The sequence below is a fragment of the Colobus angolensis genome, unplaced genomic scaffold (genome assembly GCF_000951035.1).
Source record: "Colobus angolensis palliatus isolate OR3802 unplaced genomic scaffold, Cang.pa_1.0 Scaffold47, whole genome shotgun sequence".
NCBI classification, from domain to species: domain Eukaryota; kingdom Metazoa; phylum Chordata; class Mammalia; order Primates; family Cercopithecidae; genus Colobus; species Colobus angolensis.
The window spans coordinates 4,117,525-4,135,792 of NW_012118154.1; the positions used below are offsets into that span (position 1 = coordinate 4,117,525).

General features: G+C 53.9%; 1 protein-coding gene across 1 annotated transcript; it reads left to right on the forward strand.

Annotated features, from left to right (window-relative positions):
* On the forward strand, window positions 1-17,107 carry GUCY2D (guanylate cyclase 2D, membrane (retina-specific); the record flags this gene model as incomplete). The annotated part of the gene is made up of 19 exons (XM_011958638.1): window positions 1-217; window positions 301-605; window positions 2,963-3,314; window positions 3,677-3,761; window positions 4,040-4,142; window positions 4,544-4,645; window positions 6,064-6,144; window positions 8,984-9,190; window positions 9,290-9,446; window positions 9,921-10,070; window positions 10,720-10,868; window positions 11,443-11,606; window positions 11,701-11,893; window positions 12,170-12,344; window positions 12,586-12,684; window positions 12,770-12,864; window positions 13,049-13,134; window positions 13,286-13,397; window positions 16,896-17,107. Coding segments are annotated over 18 exons (2,808 nt in total), but the record flags the coding sequence as incomplete, so codon positions are not given.
* Between the last annotated feature and the right edge of the window lie 1,161 nt (window positions 17,108-18,268).

The window sequence follows — 18,268 nt, forward strand, 5'->3', positions numbered from 1 at the left end:
GCGGACGCCCTCTACGCCCTGCTTCGCGCATTCGGCTGGGCGCGCGTGGCCCTGGTCACCGCCCCCCAGGACCTGTGGGTGGAGGCGGGACACTCACTGTCCACGGCACTCAGGGCCCGGGGCCTGCCCGTCGTCTTCGTGACTTCCATGGAGCCCTTGGACCTGTCTGGAGCCCGGGAGGCCCTGAGGAAGGTTCGGGACGGGCCCAGGGTCACAGGTAGGCTCCCCTGCAGGGTGCGAGGAGGTCGGCGGGTCCTGCCCGCAGCCGGGCGGCGCCGCGAGCCAAGCCTCTGTCCGCAGCAGTGATCATGGTGATGCACTCGGTGCTGCTGGGCGGCGAGGAGCAGCGCTACCTCCTGGAGGCTGCGGAGGAACTGGGCCTGACCGATGGCTCCCTGGTCTTCCTGCCCTTCGACACGATCCACTACGCCTTGTCCCCAGGCCCGGAGGCCTTAGCTGCACTCGCCAACAGCTCCCAGCTTCGCAGGGCCCATGATGCCGTGCTCACCCTCACGCGCCACTGTCCCTCTGAAGGCAGCGTGTTGGACAGCCTGCGCAGGGCTCAAGAGCGCCGCGAGCTGCCCTCTGACCTCAATCTGCAGCAGGTAGATGGTCCTGGGAGGAGGGAAGAAGGCAAGGGAGAGGGGAGAGGACAGCCAAAGCGGGGAGAGGAGGATGGAGCCAATGGAGAAAGAACCACTGGCAGCTCTAGCTGTTTGGAGTTTCCTGGGTAATGCAGAGGCTCTGGCCCTGCTTGGGATCTCTTAGTGTATGGGGATTGCCTCCAGAGAGTAGGCAATGAGACCTCTCAAGTCCAACATCAAGCAGTAAGCTCTAATGAACTGTAAACTGCAAAACCTTTTGCAATTGACTTCAAAGTAAACCCATTTCCACCACCACATACTCCCAGCTGTCTAAAATAAATACTTGGTGTTCTTGAAAGCAGGAAGGAGGGAGGATGCCAATCCACCCTTCATCCCTAGTTCAGAGGTATTTCCTCTGGGGCATCATCTGGTGGTCTTAGCTTTTCAAGGGCCTAGACACCTTGCAAGAAGCAGAAAGTTCCCTGGGTGGATCCAAGGGCAATCCTGGATCCATAGTGTATTTCCAACATCCAACCACTACCTATGGTTCCCCAAGTCCCCAGAATCCCAGTTCAGATCATGTAACTTTACTCCAGCCACAAAGGAGGACTAGAAACCACTATGAGAAGGGAATTTAGATGTCAATGGGCAATGAATTAACCACCACAAAGGCCCAACTCACAGGGGGCTGCATGAGAGAAGGCTGTGGGTCATAGGGGTTGCAATTTCCCACCAATGCCCCTAGATTCCTCCAAGAGGACTGGAGGTGGCCAGTGGAGGCGGGGCGGTGTGGGGATGGGAATAGTCAGAAGAGAATACAGATTAGGAATCATGGTGAGATGGGATGGAGGGAGGGTCGGCAGTGGAGAGAGGGAGGTTGAGAAAGTAGAGAGAAAAGCCCTTCAGCTCTCAGTAAGTACCACGGCTGTCCTCTCCGCTGCCCAAGCTGCCCGAGCCTCTGAGCTTGTGAGTCACCCTTGATTCCTTGAATTCTTCGCCCCCACTTCCAGACATCAAGCCCTGTTACTGTTACTTCCTAAAGATCATTTGAATTCGTCCACTTTCTCCATCTTTACTGTCACTGCCCTGATTCAGGCCACAGCACCCCCAGCCCAAATCCCAAAACATAATCTCTCAGATGATCTTTGCTTCAACACTCACCTGCCCAACACCTTTCTCCACCCAACGACCAGATCAAGCTTCAGAAATCTGACAGATCTCACACTGTCACGCCCCTGTTCAAAGCCTCACAGTGACTTCTGTTGCCCTGGGTAGATGCAGGCCTCTCCACATGGCTTACCAGGTCTCCTGTCTTTCTCTCTCTTCCACCTTCCATGAACTTCAGCCAGACCAAGCTACTCTGGGTTCTCTAAATGTGTCCTTCTCTTTTGCCTCTGAGATTCTGAGTGTGCTGTGCCCTCTCTCTTGTCCCTGCCTGCCCTGGATAATTCTGACTCATCCCACAGCTCCTTCTGTCCCCAGCCTAGGTTGGAGACACCCATTCCTGTCTCTGTAGCTCCCTCAGTTTCTCTACTTTTACTCATTGCACTGCCTGAACACTCCTGTCTCTTTGGCAAGAAGAAAGGTTCCTTGAGACAGGGTCTGTCTTGTACACTGATACATCTTTGGTGCTCTGCACAGTGCCTGGCTCTCTGAGAGATGGCAACTAGGAATAATAGAGAGGCCTGATAAGCTCGGGTGCTAACAATGGAGAAGGCTTTTTGTTTGTTTGTTTTGTTTTTGTTTAGTTTTGTTTTTTGTTTTTTTAAGGAAAAATAGAAAATAGAGGCCAACCAAAAGATAGGTGAGACGGCTTTCAGGTGAATGGTAGGTGATGAGATTAAAACTATATTCTGGGCAACTAACAGGAAGAAGAGAAAATCTACAGGTGATGGAGAGTTACAATCAACCAACGGTCAGAGAGGAGGCTGAGTCCTGAAAAGAGGAACCAGTTAGTGGAGAGAGCAGGTGTGACAGCCAATAGGGGAAGGAGGAAGAGATAGCCAATGGAAAGAGAGGAAGAGTTAGCCAATGGGGAGGGACAAAGAGTTAGCTAATGGGGAGGGAGGAAGAGCTAGCCAATGGGGAGAGACGAAGCATTAGCCAATGGGGAGAGACGAAGCATTAGCCAATGGGGAGGAAGGAAGAGATAGCCAATGGAGAGGGAAGAAGAGATAGCCAATGGGAAGGGAGGAAGAGTTAGCCAATGGGGAGGGAGGAAGAGATAGCCAATGGGGAGGGATCCTGGGAACAACTAACTGGAAGGTGGGAACAATGGATACCCTGGGCTTGACTGGCTGTGAAAGAATTGGCATGGCAATTCTGGTCTGTCTGTGGACTGTGACCCCGACCTCTGAGCCCCTACTCTCCTTCTCCAGGTCTCCCCACTCTTTGGCACCATCTACGATGCGGTCTTCTTGCTGGCGAGGGGCGTGGCAGAAGCGCGGGCTGCCGCAGGTGGCAGATGGGTGTCTGGAGCAGCTGTGGCCCGCCACGTCTGGGATGCACAGGTCCCTGGCTTCTGCGGGGACCTAGGAGGAGACGAGGAGCCTCCATTCGTGCTGCTAGACACAGACGCGGTGGGAGACCGGCTTTTTGCCACATACATGCTAGATCCTACCCGGGGCTCCCTCCTCTCTGCCGGGACCCCGATGCACTTCCCGCGTGGGGGATCAGCACCCGGGCCTGACCCCTCATGCTGGTTCGATCCAAACAACATCTGCGGTGGAGGTGAGGGCGAGCACCCCAGCCTCCACTGAGACAATCCCCATGGACCATCCACGAAGTGGTGAAAGAGAGTGGACTCCTATCCTATAATCCATCTTCGATGCCCTTCTAGGCCCTCTCCCCGCCCCTGGCTTGCACAGGACCCCCCTCTTGCTGAGCTCCAAAGCCCTCTTGGAAACTTTCTAGCATTCCCAGACTCTCCCCTTTGAGGGGACTCTCCCCCTAGAGGTCATAGGCCTGCCAAATGCTGTCCCCCATCCCCCTTTCCGGGAGGGGCCAGCATTTGGCATGACTCCATGCCTCCCTAGAGAAGAGGCCTCCCCTGGCATCGCTCCTCAGTATACCTCCTGTCACTGTCCCTTCAGGACTGGAGCCGGGCCTCGTCTTTCTTGGCTTCCTCCTGGTGGTTGGGATGGGGCTGGCTGGGGCCTTCCTGGCCCATTATGTGAGGTGAGTAGTGGAATGAGGTAAGTAGGAAGTGAGTTTGTGCCAGAAATGGAAGTCTGCATCAAAAACAGCAGGCTGGGTTCACTCAAGAGTAGAAGAGATTTTTCTTGGGGTGAGGGGGTTCTGGTGGGCTGGTAGAGTCCCAGGGGATGTCTGCTTTGGGGATGGCTGCCCTCCAGGACCCCTCCCCTGAGCCAGCATTATCTCTCCACCCCATCCCCTGCTGGTCTCTTCTCACGGACCTTGGTGCCCTTGGTGGAGATGACCTCTTTCTCCACCAGGCACCAGCTACTTCACATTCAAATGGTCTCCGGTCCCAACAAGATCATCCTGACTGTGGACGACATCACCTTTCTCCACCCACATGGGGGCACCTCTCGAAAGGTGGGGGAGGCAGGGAGGCAGGAGCCATTTGTCTTCTTTCTGTAAATTTGGTTCCTTCCCTGGGAAAGTCCCCACCCCAGCTCCCTACTTGGGAAGCCTGATTTCCACCCCAGTTCTGTCCCAAGTCTGAAGTGTAGGGATCAGCACCCTCATCTGTGCAATAAAGGTAACAGTACCTGTCCTGACTACTTTCCTGGGTGGGAAGTGAAGCTCCAACAAGAAAATGAATGTTTGCTTTGTAAACTGTAAAGCGTGCACTTGGGGAGTAATGTCATTATCACCTTCCCTCATTGAGATTCCTTCGCCTCCCATCTTTACATCCCCAAAACGCAGCCTGACCTCAACCCAGGAGTCTGACACCAGAATATATTTTGACCTCTTGCTTGACCTCTACCTGCTAGGTGGCCCAGGGGAGTCGATCAAGTCTGGCTGCCCGCAGCATGTCAGACATTCGCAGTGGCCCCAGCCAACCCTCGGACAGCCCCAACGTTGGCGTCTATGAGGTGAGCCTGACCCCAGCCAGCCAGAGACACAGTAGGGGAAGAATGCTCAGGCCCTGGGCAGAGGGGAGGCGCACTCTGGAGAGGACAGGGAGTCATGCCAGATCCTGCAGGCTCCAGGAGATGGGGGATGGGAGCCCAGACAGGATCTAGGGAAAGGTCATGGATCCCTCAAAGGGAAGAACCTAAGAATCTTCCCTCCCCAAGGATTTTTCCCTAGCCACTATCTGGGTGAGGGCTCCTCAAAAGCTAATCACAGTGACCCAGAAACTGAAGGCTGGAGCTGCCGGGGAGCATGCTGGGACCAGCATGTAACCTGGTGTGGCCACTGAGGCCATCTCCTATCCGGTCAGAGCCTCTGGCCCTACCCCTCAGCATTTCCACACAATCCAGACCAGACTCAGGAACAGCAACCCCTAGAGGGGGAAAAAAGTCACAAAGAAGTATTAGGGCATAAACTTTGGGGCTGGTAAATCTGAATGTGGTCAAGTGGAGGGGAGATAATGAGAACAGATTCAGAGAGAGCTGAGAGTGCTGAGCAAATCAAGAGAGTAGAAATTTAAAGCTCCTGGGCTTCAGGTCATGGGAAGGAATGCAGAGGCTCCTATCACGTCACCTGGAGATCATCACAGCCAATTCTCAGAGGAGGCACTATTGTCATTTGGGGCAGATTGTCCTAAATTGAATAGGACTACTCTGTGCCTTGAGGAATGTTCAGTGTTTCTTGTCTCTGGCCCTGTCCACCAAATGTAGCTCCTAGTTTTTGTGACAATTAAAAATGTCCCTACATTTATTTCCAAATCCCCTTCTAGTCCAAATCCCTTATAAACAGACAGGGCCACCTGCGTAATTAGCGAGATCCAGGGCAAGATAGAAATGAGGGGCTCCTTGTTCATTCAAGATGATGGCAGGAGGTCACTGAACCAAGTTCAGGCCTTTCTGAGCATGAGGCCCTGTGTGACTGCACAGGTCCCATGCCCATGCACTGGCCCTGCCAACAGCTGAGGATGAGGTCCAGTATCCGGTGGGGAGCTGTCTATAGTTCAGTTACTTGACAATAAAGCCTGATCTACCCAGATTCTTTACTCCCAGAACATGCTCTCTCATGGCAGTGGATGGTGATGAGGGTTGTGATGTCGATGATGCTTGTGGTTGTATTCATTTACTTAATAGGACTAATGGTGGGCACCCCTGGGGTAGTGAGGACAGCCATCCATGGCTTCTGAATATCTGTCATCCAGGGATGGGTCTTCTCCCAGCTGCCTGTGAAGTGGATGGGCAGACATCAAACCCCTTGCTTCAATGCGTTTTGTCACATGGACGATGCATTCTGGGACAGTGAGCCAATGGAAATGGGGGGGAGGGGTCCATCATGGGATTGTAAGAGACTGAGTTCCCTACCCCCATCCTTTTTGCTGCAGGGAGACAGGGTTTGGCTGAAGAAATTCCCAGGGGATCAGCACATAGCTATCCGCCCAGCAACCAAGACGGCCTTCTCCAAGGTGAGACTTGGGCCTGTGATGGGGCCTAGGTGGCCATCGGTTTCTCCCTTCTTGCCTTCTCTTTGCAGCTGGGTACAGAGGTAGGTCTCAGTTAAGTGTCCCCTCTGGCTGAGTGTGGTGGCTTATACGTGTAATCCTGGCATTTTGAGAGGCAGATGTGAGGGAAGATCACCTGAGGCCAGGAGTTCAAGACCAGCCTGGGCAACATAAAGAATCCCCGTCTCTCCAAAACGTTAAAAATTAGCTGGGTATGGCGTCACATGCCTGTAGTCCCAGCTACTCTTTGGAGGGTGAGGTGGGAGGATTGTTTGAGCCCAGGAGTTGGAGGTTATCGTAAGCTGTGATCATACTATTGCATTCCAGCCTTGATGACAGAGCAAGACCCTGTCAAAATTAAGAAAACAAAAAGTTGTTTCCTTCACCCTGGAGTAGGCTTTCATTATTCTGTGTCACACCACTAGTTCTTTCCTTTGATCTTGTTGCAATGTGCAATTGTATGTTCATCTATCTGCCTGCTTGTTTCTGCCTCTCTTACTGGACTGTAAGCTGAGTGAGGGCCTCCTCATTCCCCTCCATCGTATTCCCAGCACCCAACACAGTGTCTGGCACATTAGAGAGACGCAGTGAATGTTTGTTGAGCAAATGATAGAAAATAAAAAATGACTCACGTCTGTAATCCCAGCATTTTGGGAGGCCGAGGCGGGTGGATCACCTGAGGTCAGAAGTTCAAGAACAGCCTGGCCAACATGGTGAAACCCCGTCTCAACTAAAAGTACAAAAAAATTAGCTGGGCATGGTGGCAGGTGCCTGTAATCCCAACTACTTCAGGAGGCTGAGGTAGGAGAATCACTTGAAGCTGGGAGGCAGAGGTTGCAGAGAGCCGAGATGGTGCCATTGCCCTCCAGCCTGAGTGACAAGAGTGAAACTCTGTCTTAAAAAAAAGAAAAGAAAAAAATGAGTTTCTGGTTCTGTCGGGCCACTTATGCAGAATAACCCTAGACATTCTGAATGAAGTGGAAAGTTGGCAAGGAGGCTGTAAAATGGCTTATTCTGGTCCTTACAACCTTAATGTCTCCCTTTATCTCCACGCCATATAGCCTGGGCCTGGCCTCCTTCCCTGATTCCTCTACAGGCACTCTTGGTCACAGATGCAGTGACTTAAGTGGACTATGTGTATTGGGGGGGGGGGGTTAATGAACTTGATCACCATTTAACACCAGGTGTTTAAAATGAAAATTATCCACCAAAATTATCCGACAGGCGCAGTGGCTTACGCCTGTAATCCCAGCACTTTGCGAGGCCGAGGCAGGCAGATCATGAGGTCAGGAGATCAAGACCATCCTGGCTAATATGGTGAAACCTCGTCTCTACTAAAAATACAAAAAATTAGCCGGGAGTGGTGGCGGGCGCCTGTAGTCCCAGCTACTTGGGAGGCTGAGGCAGGAGAATGGTATGAACCCAGGAGGTGGAGCTTGCAGTGAGCCAAGATCGCACCACTGCACTATAGCCTGGGTGACACAGCGAGACTCCGCCTCAAAAAAAAAAAAAAAGAAAAAGAAGAAAGTATCCCCTTATTGGGCATGTGGACCAAGGAAAATCTAGAAAGGGCACCAGTTAGCCAGCAAAGCCACCTTTTTTTCCAGCATGCCCCAATTGTGAGGTCACTGCAGAGCAGTCAGTCCTATCTTCCCTAACTTGGGGAGGGTGGGAGTCTCAGACCTGATTGACGCAATGATGTAAAACCAAGCACAGCAGCCACCTGCTCGGTTGCAGGCACAAGCGATTTCTGGTGTCCTTTGAAAGAGGCACAGCTTCAGGCCAGGCACGGTGGCTTATGCCTATAATTCCAGCACTTTGGGAGGCCGAGGTGGGTGGACCACCTGAGGTCAGGAGTTCAAGACCAGCCTGGCCAACATAGCGAAACCCCATCCCTATTAAAAATACAAAAATTAGCCAGGCATGGTGGCACACACCTTTAATCCCAGCTATTCGGGAGGCTAAGACGGGAGAATCGCTTGAGCTCAGGATGTGGAGGTTGCAGTGACCCGAGACTGGCCAACTGCACTCCAGCCTGGGTGATAGTATAAGACTATCTGGAAAAATAAATAAATAAAGAAAGAAAAGAAAAGAAAGAAAGTGGCATAGCTCCTCCCTGGTTCTCCCAGCAAAGGCTGTTAAGTCAGAAGGAGAGGATGGTGGTTCCAGGAGCTTGTCCTTCATGAGCTGTTTCCCTTAAGACCCAGGCAGTTCAAAGTTTTATGGTTGGGGCCAGGCGTGGTGGCTCAGGCCTATAATCCCAGCACTTTGAGAGGCTGAGGTGGGAGGATCATTTGAAGCCTGGAGTTCAAGACCAGCCTGGGCAATATAGCAAGGCCCCCATCTCTATAGAAAAAAATGTAAAATGTTGTCTAGGCATGGTGGCACAAGCCTGTAGTCCCAGCTATTCAGGAGGCTGAGGTCGGAGGATCACTTGAACCCAGGAATGCAAGGTAGCAGTGATTTATGATCATGCCGCTACACTCCAGTCTGGGCAACAGAGTGAGACCTCGTGTCTAAAAAAAAAAAAAAAAAAAAAAAGGCTTATGATCAATAAATCTGAACCTGCCTGGATCCTAAACCATACTCGGTATCCGAACAGTGGTCTTTGACTATATTGTTTTTTCCAAAAAGAGAACTGTGTGTAGAAGAGAGCCCCCCTACATACCCTATCAACCATTTCATCCACCATTTGTACAAATCTCATCTTCTGAGTTTGGATGCTCAAAAACAGATCTTGATTAACAGCGCCTCCCCGCATTGGCCCTGGGCAGAAAATGCCAGTCAACTATCCCCCTCTCAGCTCCAGGAGCTCCGGCACGAGAATGTGGCCCTCTACCTGGGGCTCTTCCTGGCTCGGGGAGCAGAAGGCCCTGCGGCCCTCTGGGAGGGCAACCTGGCTGTGGTCTCAGAGCACTGCACGCGGGGCTCCCTCCAGGACCTCCTCGCTCAGAGAGAAATAAAGCTGGACTGGATGTTCAAGTCCTCCCTCCTGCTGGACCTGATCAAGGTGTGTGTCGGGGGGTGGTGGGGTGACGTCCTGGGGGCAGGGATGGGGAGCAAGGGAACCAAGCAGGCTGAGGCTGCCTCTTACCCTACCCATTCCAAGGGAATAAGGTATCTGCACCATCGAGGCGTAGCTCATGGGCGGCTGAAGTCACGGAACTGCATAGTGGATGGCAGATTCGTACTCAAGATCACTGACCACGGCCACGGGAGACTGCTGGAAGCACAGAAGGTGCTACCGGAGCCTCCCACAGCAGAGGGTAAGAGTCCCCTGCGCAGATGAGCGTCCACCGGGATCCCCATTATTTCAAGGGCTTCTCCCCTGCTTCCTCCCTACCTCTGCCCTCGCACTCTCTCCATCCCGCATCCACCAGACACAACTGCTACAGAAAAAGATCTCGTGGCCTCTGAGAGGGTGGGCTCTGTGACTGAGGAGACAGGGCTGCTGGGGGCGGGACTTGTGCCTGAGCTGCCTGCAGCTGGGTTTGCTCTAACTGGAAGTTTGCCTGAGGGTGGGGCTTGTGCTCAAGAGATGGAGCCTTCCCTGGGCACTACCTTGTCTGAAGGGCAAGGCCTATTGGTGAGGGCCAGGCTTTCTCTGAGACGGCTCCTAGAGATAGTTGTAGGACTGGTCTCAGGCTGCAGGGTTGGTGGTGTCTGGCTGCCAACCTGGGCTTTCTGGTGAGGGTGGGAGTCTTTCCCCAGCGGCCCCACAGCCCCTTCCCCATCCCCAGACCAGCTGTGGACAGCCCCAGAGCTGCTTAGGGACCCGGCCCTGGAGCGCCGGGGAACGCTGGCCGGTGACGTCTTTAGCTTGGCCATCATCATGCAAGAAGTGGTGTGCCGCAGTGCCCCTTACGCCATGCTGGAGCTCACTCCCGAGGGTAAGGCTGCCCTGTGCATGGAGTTCGGGCCAGAGGGGCACCCTGCAGTTAGAACAGAGCCAGCCTCACTCTTTCCTCTAAAGCAAAGCCCAGTGATGAAACTCAATTATACAGAGGCCCCTTAAAGCTGGCATCTGCGGGTCCCGGTGCAGCAAGCCGTGCATGGCCAGGGTGGGAAGGGTGGTTCATGAGGTCCCAACACAACAGCTTCCTCTGTCTTGATCCTGGACCCAAACTGCTCCCACAACTGACAGAGCAGACTCCTCTCTGTTCTCAGGGGTCCCTGGGAGGAGCAGGGGAGGGGGAGTGGGTAAGACGGTAGTCCAATCTGGTTCCAATCTACATCCCTTCTCCACAGGACTCTGAGCAAGCTACTTGATCACTTATCCCTCACTTGTCTTACGTACAACAAATGTTAGTTTCTTTGCCTATGTCCCCTCTTACTGACCCCCGGAGTTCGAGGTCCTCTTGTCCCTCCTAGCAACCCCCTCCCGCACCGTTCTCTCCCTCCACACACACGCTGAAGCTCTGATGGAAAGAAACCCCTGCCAGGCACCCCCTCCCACATCTTGGTCTTCAACAGTCAGGCCAGGGTCAGAGGCAGCTTGTGTTCCAGGGCACCCCCCTCACTGTCCCCTCACGCCTCCAGAAGTGGTGCAGAGGGTGCGGAGCCCCCCTCCACTGTGTCGACCCTTGGTGTCCATGGACCAGGCACCTGTCGAGTGTATCCACCTGATGAAGCAGTGCTGGGCAGAGCAGCCGGAACTTCGGCCCTCCATGGACCACACTTTCGACCTGGTCAGGGGCTGGGAGTGGGCAAGGACTGGGCTGGCCTCTGGGATCCCAGATGCTTGTCAGCAACCTGAGACAGCTGCAGGCAGGCAGGCTGGCAGGACCTCTGGCCTTCCAGGCTGCCTCCTAAGGAGTAGCCTGAGGACTCAGGGTTTGGTGGGGCAGAATTAGAATGGAGGCTGTGGAGGCCTTTGGAGTGGGACACGGAGTTCTGTCTGGGTGGGAGGAATATTCAGTTCAATTCAAATAACACTGATTGAGAACCATGTATGTGCTTGGCCTCCTGTGACAGAAAGACCCTTGGCCTGGGAGTCCAAGCATTGAGCTGGGTCCAGTGCCCTGTCAGTTACTAGCTGAGAACAATTGCCCTCTGGGAAGCCTCATTTCCCACGTGCCTCCTAATCATGTCTGAAAACACAGTGCCTAGCACCCCAGGGGTGCTTGACGAATAGTAGATGAATGGTGGTGGGGAGGGGGTGTTCAGAGTGAACAGCCTCGTGAGAGGGCCCATGAGGGGGGCATGAAAAGGGCATGGCAGCCCAGGTCTACAGCAGCTTCACCAGCTTCCTTCTACTGCTAGTTCAAGAACATCAACAAGGGTCGGAAGACGAACATCATTGACTCGATGCTTCGGATGCTGGAGCAGTACTCCAGTAACCTGGAGGATCTGATCCGGGAGCGTACAGAGGAGCTGGAGCTGGAAAAGCAGAAGACAGACCGGCTGCTTACACAGATGCTGCCTCCGTGGGTGCCACTGGGAAGGGGTGGGGTGGGAGGGCAGCTGGAGCCCAGCCAGGCAGAGTGGCCGCCAGGTGACCTCACTGCCTGCTATCCCTAGGTCTGTGGCTGAGGCCTTGAAGACGGGGACACCAGTGGAGCCCGAGTACTTCGAGCAAGTGACACTGTACTTCAGTGACATTGTGGGCTTCACCACCATCTCTGCCATGAGTGAGCCCATTGAGGTGGTGGACCTGCTCAACGACCTCTACACGCTGTTTGATGCCATCATTGGTTCCCACGATGTCTACAAGGTGGAGTGTGTAGGGGACAAGCCCTCCTGACCTTCAATTCAGCTTCACCAGCCTCCAGCCCGGCTCTTCCTGCTCAGCCCCTAGACTACCTGCCCAATCAATCTTCTTTCCCAGACCTCCTGTCCCTTATTTATTCCTCCAGTCCCCAGCTCAGTCCCTCCACTAGCAACCTGGTTCTGCACTAACCCCAGGAGGACCCCGTGACAAGAGGCAATCGCTTCGTGTACGGGGGAGGAATACTCAAAAGGGAATTCACACAACTCCTTCTTCCCCCAGGTGGAGACAATAGGGGACGCCTATATGGTGGCCTCGGGGCTGCCCCAGAGGAATGGGCAGCGACACGCGGCAGAGATCGCCAACATGTCACTGGACATCCTCAGTGCTGTAGGCACTTTCCGCATGCGCCATATGCCTGAGGTTCCCGTGCGCATTCGCATAGGCCTGCACTCAGGTAATTCCCGGGTCTTCCCAGGCTCCAGCCCGTCTCCCTCTTTAGGGCCTGGCTCCAGATTTCCTGTAGAGGAGGCAACTCATAGAGTGGGGAGTGGGGCTTACCTTGAAGAGGATGCGCTTAACAAGGCTTATTTGGGGAGCTGGTGGAGGTTATGGGTGCGAAGATCCTCCAAGGCCCTACCTAGGTGCAGCCCAGCTGCCGGTCCTGCTAGCCCCGCCAACCCCCAGCGTCTCCACAGGTCCATGCGTGGCAGGCGTGGTGGGCCTCACCATGCCGCGGTACTGCCTGTTTGGGGACACGGTCAACACCGCCTCACGCATGGAGTCCACCGGGCTGCGTGAGTGTGAGGGGGACAAGAGGGGGAGGTGGCAGGGGGACACGGGAGGTGAGTCCCAAGTTCACGGCGTCCGCCACCGCCACAGCTTACCGCATCCACGTGAACTTGAGCACCGTGGGGATTCTCCGTGCTCTGGACTCGGGCTACCAGGTGGAGCTGCGAGGCCGCACGGAGCTGAAGGTGAGGCAGGACCCCGCCCCCTCCTGGAGGCCCCGCCCTGTCCCGAGGCCCCGCCCATCCCGGGCCATGGCTGCAACCTCAGCTCACCCTTCCTGACCCGGTCTCCCAGTTCCATCCAGACCTCGAGATCCCCCACCCCTCACCCCAGTCCGCCTAAGTCCTTCCCTCTCCCATGTCTCCCCAGGGCAAGGGCGCCGAGGACACTTTCTGGCTAGTGGGCAGACGCGGCTTCAACAAGCCCATCCCCAAACCGCCTGACCTGCAACCGGGGTGAGTGGCTGGCCTCCGTGGCAGGGCGAGGGACGAGGGACGGCTGCCTCCGGCTCTGTGTCTGACCTCCAGCGCGTGAGGCAGCGATGACGTGGGCCCTGCCTCCCACGCCCCATTCCCCTTCCCTGAGGTCACCGCCCCCTCCTTGCAGGTCCAGCAACCACGGCATCAGCCTGCAGGAGATCCCACCCGAGCGGCGACGGAAGCTGGAGAAGGCGCGGCCGGGCCAGTTCTCTTGAGAAGTGAGGCCCGGCCCAGGACAGGTGCTGCCCCCTCCGCCCCCACCCCAGCTGCTGCGTCCCCTCTGCTGCCTGCAGAACGTCCCACCCAAGCCAGGTGTCCCAATCCCTTTCTGACTTACGAGAGCCCAGGCTGGTTCTTAAACCCCGGGGCTTCCCCTGGCAGGAAAGCACCCGCTGCAGAAATTTTGGCTCAGTAGGTCTGGAGTGGTCTGGGAATCCAGGCTTAGGAAACTCTATAATTGGGGCCTTCTGTGGCCCCTTCCCTGGCCCTATCTCATCCCCATCACATAAACCTGGCTTCCCCAGAAGCCTCACAGGCTGTGCATTGCACAGGAGACAACTCTAGGGGGCAGCAGTCACCAGAGGACAATGTGAAAGCAGAAGCCCTGCTCACTCCCCTCCTGCAAGAAACTGACCCGTGACCCACTCCTTCCAAGGTGAACCCCCATGACCCCTTTCCTCAACTTCCCTCTGAGATATCCCTCTTTTCTTCAGGATTGTTCTGGAAGGTCCTTTTCCTGAAAGTTGCTGCTATAGGTGACTGGAAGTCTGGCGAATGCTGGTGGACTCTGCCCAGCTCTGCCTCAAAGGATTTTGGGCCTTTACAAGAGCTGGTTGCAAACCAGCCACGTGACCTTGCAAAAGTGTCACTCACTGTCTGCTGTGATCCCCTCAGTGGCGAAATGAGGGGTGGCCTAAATGGTTCCCACGGCCCCTGTGCCCCTGACAGCTGGGTGGCCTGTGGCCCTCAGCACCAAGAACCCTGAGTCCAACAGGGGATGTGAGGGTCAGGGATTCTCCGCTTCCCAGTGTCTCTCAAGGACCCAGGAAGGAGGATCTGGGATTGGTGCCCCAACCCCAGAGGAAGTGGAGTGCTGTTCCACCAGAGCAGGGTTTGTCACATGGCCTGAGGGGGCAAGGGCTTCTGTTCAGCCTCAAGCTTCATTCCTATCTCTATCTCCCACCAGTCAGAAACTGGCTCCTTCTTTTGTGGCACAATCAGGTAACGCCCAAGTGCAGAGAAAAGCTTGCTTCAAGGCTTTGGAGAAAGGAAATTGCACCACACCTTGACTAACCAGAACACCCAAAGAAGAGCAGCATTCTCTGTTTAACTGGGAGCTGCTGAGCAAGCAGTTGGACAGAAAATCCTCTCTACTTAGCATTTTTTTTTTTTTTTTTTGAGTCTCACTTTGTCACCCAGGCTGGAGTACAGTGCAGTGACACAATCTCGACTCACTGCAACCTCCTCCTCTCAGGGTCAAACGTTTCTCCTACCTCAGCCTTTCGAGTAGCTGGGATTACAGGCACCTGCCACCATGCCTGTGTAATTTGTGTGTGTGTGAGTGATTTTAGTAGAGACGGGGTTTCACCGTGTTGCCCAGGGTGGTCTTGAACTGACCTCAAGTGATCTGCCCACCTCGGCCTCCCAAAGTGCTGGGATTACAGGTGTGAGACACCACGCCTGATCTCTGCTTAGATCTTCGCAACAATTACCAATGCCCTGTCCTGGCAAGTCCCCAGCTGAAGTTTCCTTTGTGAAACTCCGACCTTCTAGAGCCTGGGCCTTGGCACATTTGACTCTCAGTGTCTGTCACCATTGCTACAGACCCTGGAAGAAGTTTGCAGCAGGCTAGGAAATCACCTAGGGATACGACACTGAGAGGGAATTCTGGAACTAAACCCTCACTACACCAAGTGCGCTTGGTGGGCCAGGGTCGGCATTGCCTGCGAACTCGTTAGAAATGAAGGATCTCAGGGCCCCACCCCAGACCTGCTGAGTCAAGATCTCCATTTTAACAAGTTCCTGCAAAACAGTGACATGCTCATTAAAGTTTCTGAATCATAGAACTAAATCACCCTAAGATCTTTAAATCTTAGAATCTCTAAGGTCTCATAAAGACAGGCTGGGCACTAGACACAAAACTTGTTTTGTTTGGCCTATGGAGTGTTTCATTTTGAGCTACCATTTAAAAATCAAGAGCTTCCACATTTTAAAAATGTATAGCACATTTCCCCCTTCTCTTGAAATCGGAAGCCTCACATGGGGTTTGTGTCACCACTTAACCACATTCTGCTGCAGCTAAAGAGTAACAGTCCCCTTTATCCAGATGTCACCACTCCCCACAGACTCCAAGACACCAAGATTTTCTGAACATTCCTTTATATTCCTTCCTGGTGCCTGTAGACATTGAGCTTGGGACTTCTTAGCAGGTATTAGGATTATAGGGGCTCCTGGAGGGGGCTTTGCCTTTTTTTTTTTTTTTTAACTGATTCATAACTTCCACAAGCTTAGTGGTGGTCCCCTCCTTCCTAAAGGTAAAGGAAGAATGTATCAAACATCAAAAATCCAGCACTTGTAAGTTCTGGTTACCTAAGGTAATGTTGCTAGAGAAAGCAATTTAGCGCAATTTCAAAAACATTTTAAATTGCGTTTGAATATGATGAATTAAAGATTAAAAACAAAACCCAGACATGCACACACAGAAATTTTTAAAAGTTATTTACATTCTTGAAGATTTTTCTTAAGATTTTCTCTGTACTTAGGTCCTAGGGATTGAAGGGCAGATTCACGTCTCCGGCCTTGAGCCTGACCATGTGGATAGAGCTCTCAGTCTCCTGTCTTCCCTCCGATACCCTGCCCTCCCGCCCTTCCCCTTCCTTCCTTCTATCCCTGCCTGCAAGGGCCTGGAGTATGGTGTGAGATTTCAGCAGCCTCAAGGAAGAGTCCAGGATTCTGTGCAGAGAGATTAGCTGGGACAGGCTCGGGCAGGGCTCCTCCCAGAAGCAGAGGAGGATGAGCCAGAGGGCAGACGCAGTTTGAGGTAGAAGTGGAGTGGGCAAAGCTGAGCCAGTTCCTTCCCAGCTTCACTCAGCCTCCTTCCCAGGTTGGCGTCAAGCTCAAGTGACCAGATGTGATGGGGAGAAGAGCCCTGACCCCTCCCCAGCTAGAAGAACTTGGGGAACCCCCACCCCAGAGTTCACAGATCTAGTGGGAGAAGAGAAGGGAAAAGATGGAGCCTCAGCCTCCTCTCTGCACCTCAGCCTCTCCTTTCTCTGTTCCTTTCTCCCTCTCTGCCCTATTCTCCTCTCTTTGTGTCCCCACAGTCCCCTTTCTGCCTGGCAGTCTCTCCCTGCCTTTCTCTGCAGTTTCCATCATTTCTCTGGAAATCTCATTTCCTGGACCCAGTCAGTTATCCAGTCTCAGGGCTCTGCTGACCCGAGTCCTCCCCACACTGTTCCTGGGGACTGGCAACTCCCAGTGCATGAGAGCACCAGGGCCTGGCTTGGCACTGGGCATTCCCCACCTTCAGATGTGTTTACACTCCCTCTGCCAGCTGGCCTGCGCCAGGAGCCCACACTTGGGGTTGTCCTTGCCTTGGAGATGGCTCTGTAGCTGGCAGAGCAGTGATGGCCAAAGCAGGGACCTCTCATAGCTGCTGCTTCAATCCACAGCAGAGACTCTACAACATGTCCCGGGGCTCACCCAGCGCCTTTTTTTTGGTGTGTGCTGCTCCTCAGGTTCTGGGCCCTGCTCCCTGTCCCATCTGCAGTGGACTCCCGGCACTCCCTTTGAGGAGGTGGGGTGAACTGCTCCTTGGCAGGGATTTGTGACACTGCATTGCTGGGCTGTGTTCCCTGGGCTCTTCTGGACTTTGCACCGTGGATACCAGGGCATGTGCCGTGGTATCTGGGCCCTGGGAGGGTGGCTGAAATAAAGGCGTGCTGTCTTCCATGTTGTGGTGTGTGCTTCTTTTAGCCCGAAGGGGTAGTCTTGACACCCCCATCTCTGGAATGCTCAGCCCTGGCATTTCCAGGGAGGGTTTCAGATAGGGTTGAACCTTACAGATGGCCTGAAGAAGAGAAGTCGCTGGGGACAACAGCCCCCAGGAACGCCTCTGCTCAGACAACCAGTCGGGGAAGTCTCAGGCCTCTCAGGCTGCTGGAAAAGACCAGGGTCTCTGATGCTTTTGAGGTGGGTGATGTGACTTCATCCCTTGATTGTATGCAGGAGAGAAGAAGGGAAGGACAGAGCTTATCTATGCCATGACTCCATGACCCATGGACCATAACCTACAACCACGGGAGCCGGAGTCCAAGACTGAAGGAACAAGGTCCCCAGATGGGAAAGGTGAGGTCCACTGGTCTCTGGGCAGGACCTCACCAACAACCCACACTCCACGTCTGACCCCTCACAAACCTGCCCCTGGAGCTTTAGAGCAGGAAAGACTATTCCAAAATCACCAGTAGGTGACTGGCCCCTAAGTTTTCTGGGAGCCCAGCTGTTCCTGTGCCAGGCCCGATGTTCCAGACAGGATGACCTGTAATGGACATCGGCTGTTCTGCCTTCCTACATCCAACCTGCTGGGCATCAGGCAGCCATCTGTGCCCCATTCTGCCTAGAACTGACTGCTGACTTTCCCCTTCAGGCCAGCCCAATCATTCCGTTCCTCTGGCCTCAAAGACAGACAGGTGAGCTGGGCCAGGCTGATGAAGCTCAGTGCTGGGACGTTGTTCAAAGCCATGGGGAGAAATTGTCTTCTTGGGGGTTGCTAAGAGGATGGGACATTGAGCGATCCTTGCCACCACAAAGACACAGCTGAACTGGCAGATGGAGGGAGACTAAGGCCTGATGGCTACTGTTTGAGCTGGGATACCTCACTGGGCCTAAAGCCAAGTCCAGCTGTTTAAGCAACACGGGCCAGCAAATTATTTTCTCTGCTTAAGTCAGGTTGCGTTGGCTTCTTTCTTTCTTCCCTTTCTTTCCTTTTTCTTTCCTTTCTCTTTTCTTTCTTTCTTTCTTTCTTTTTCTTTCTTTCCTTCTTTCCTTCTTTTCTTTCTTTCTTTCTTTCTTTCTTTCTTTCTTTCTTTCTTTCTTTCTTTTTCTTTCTTTC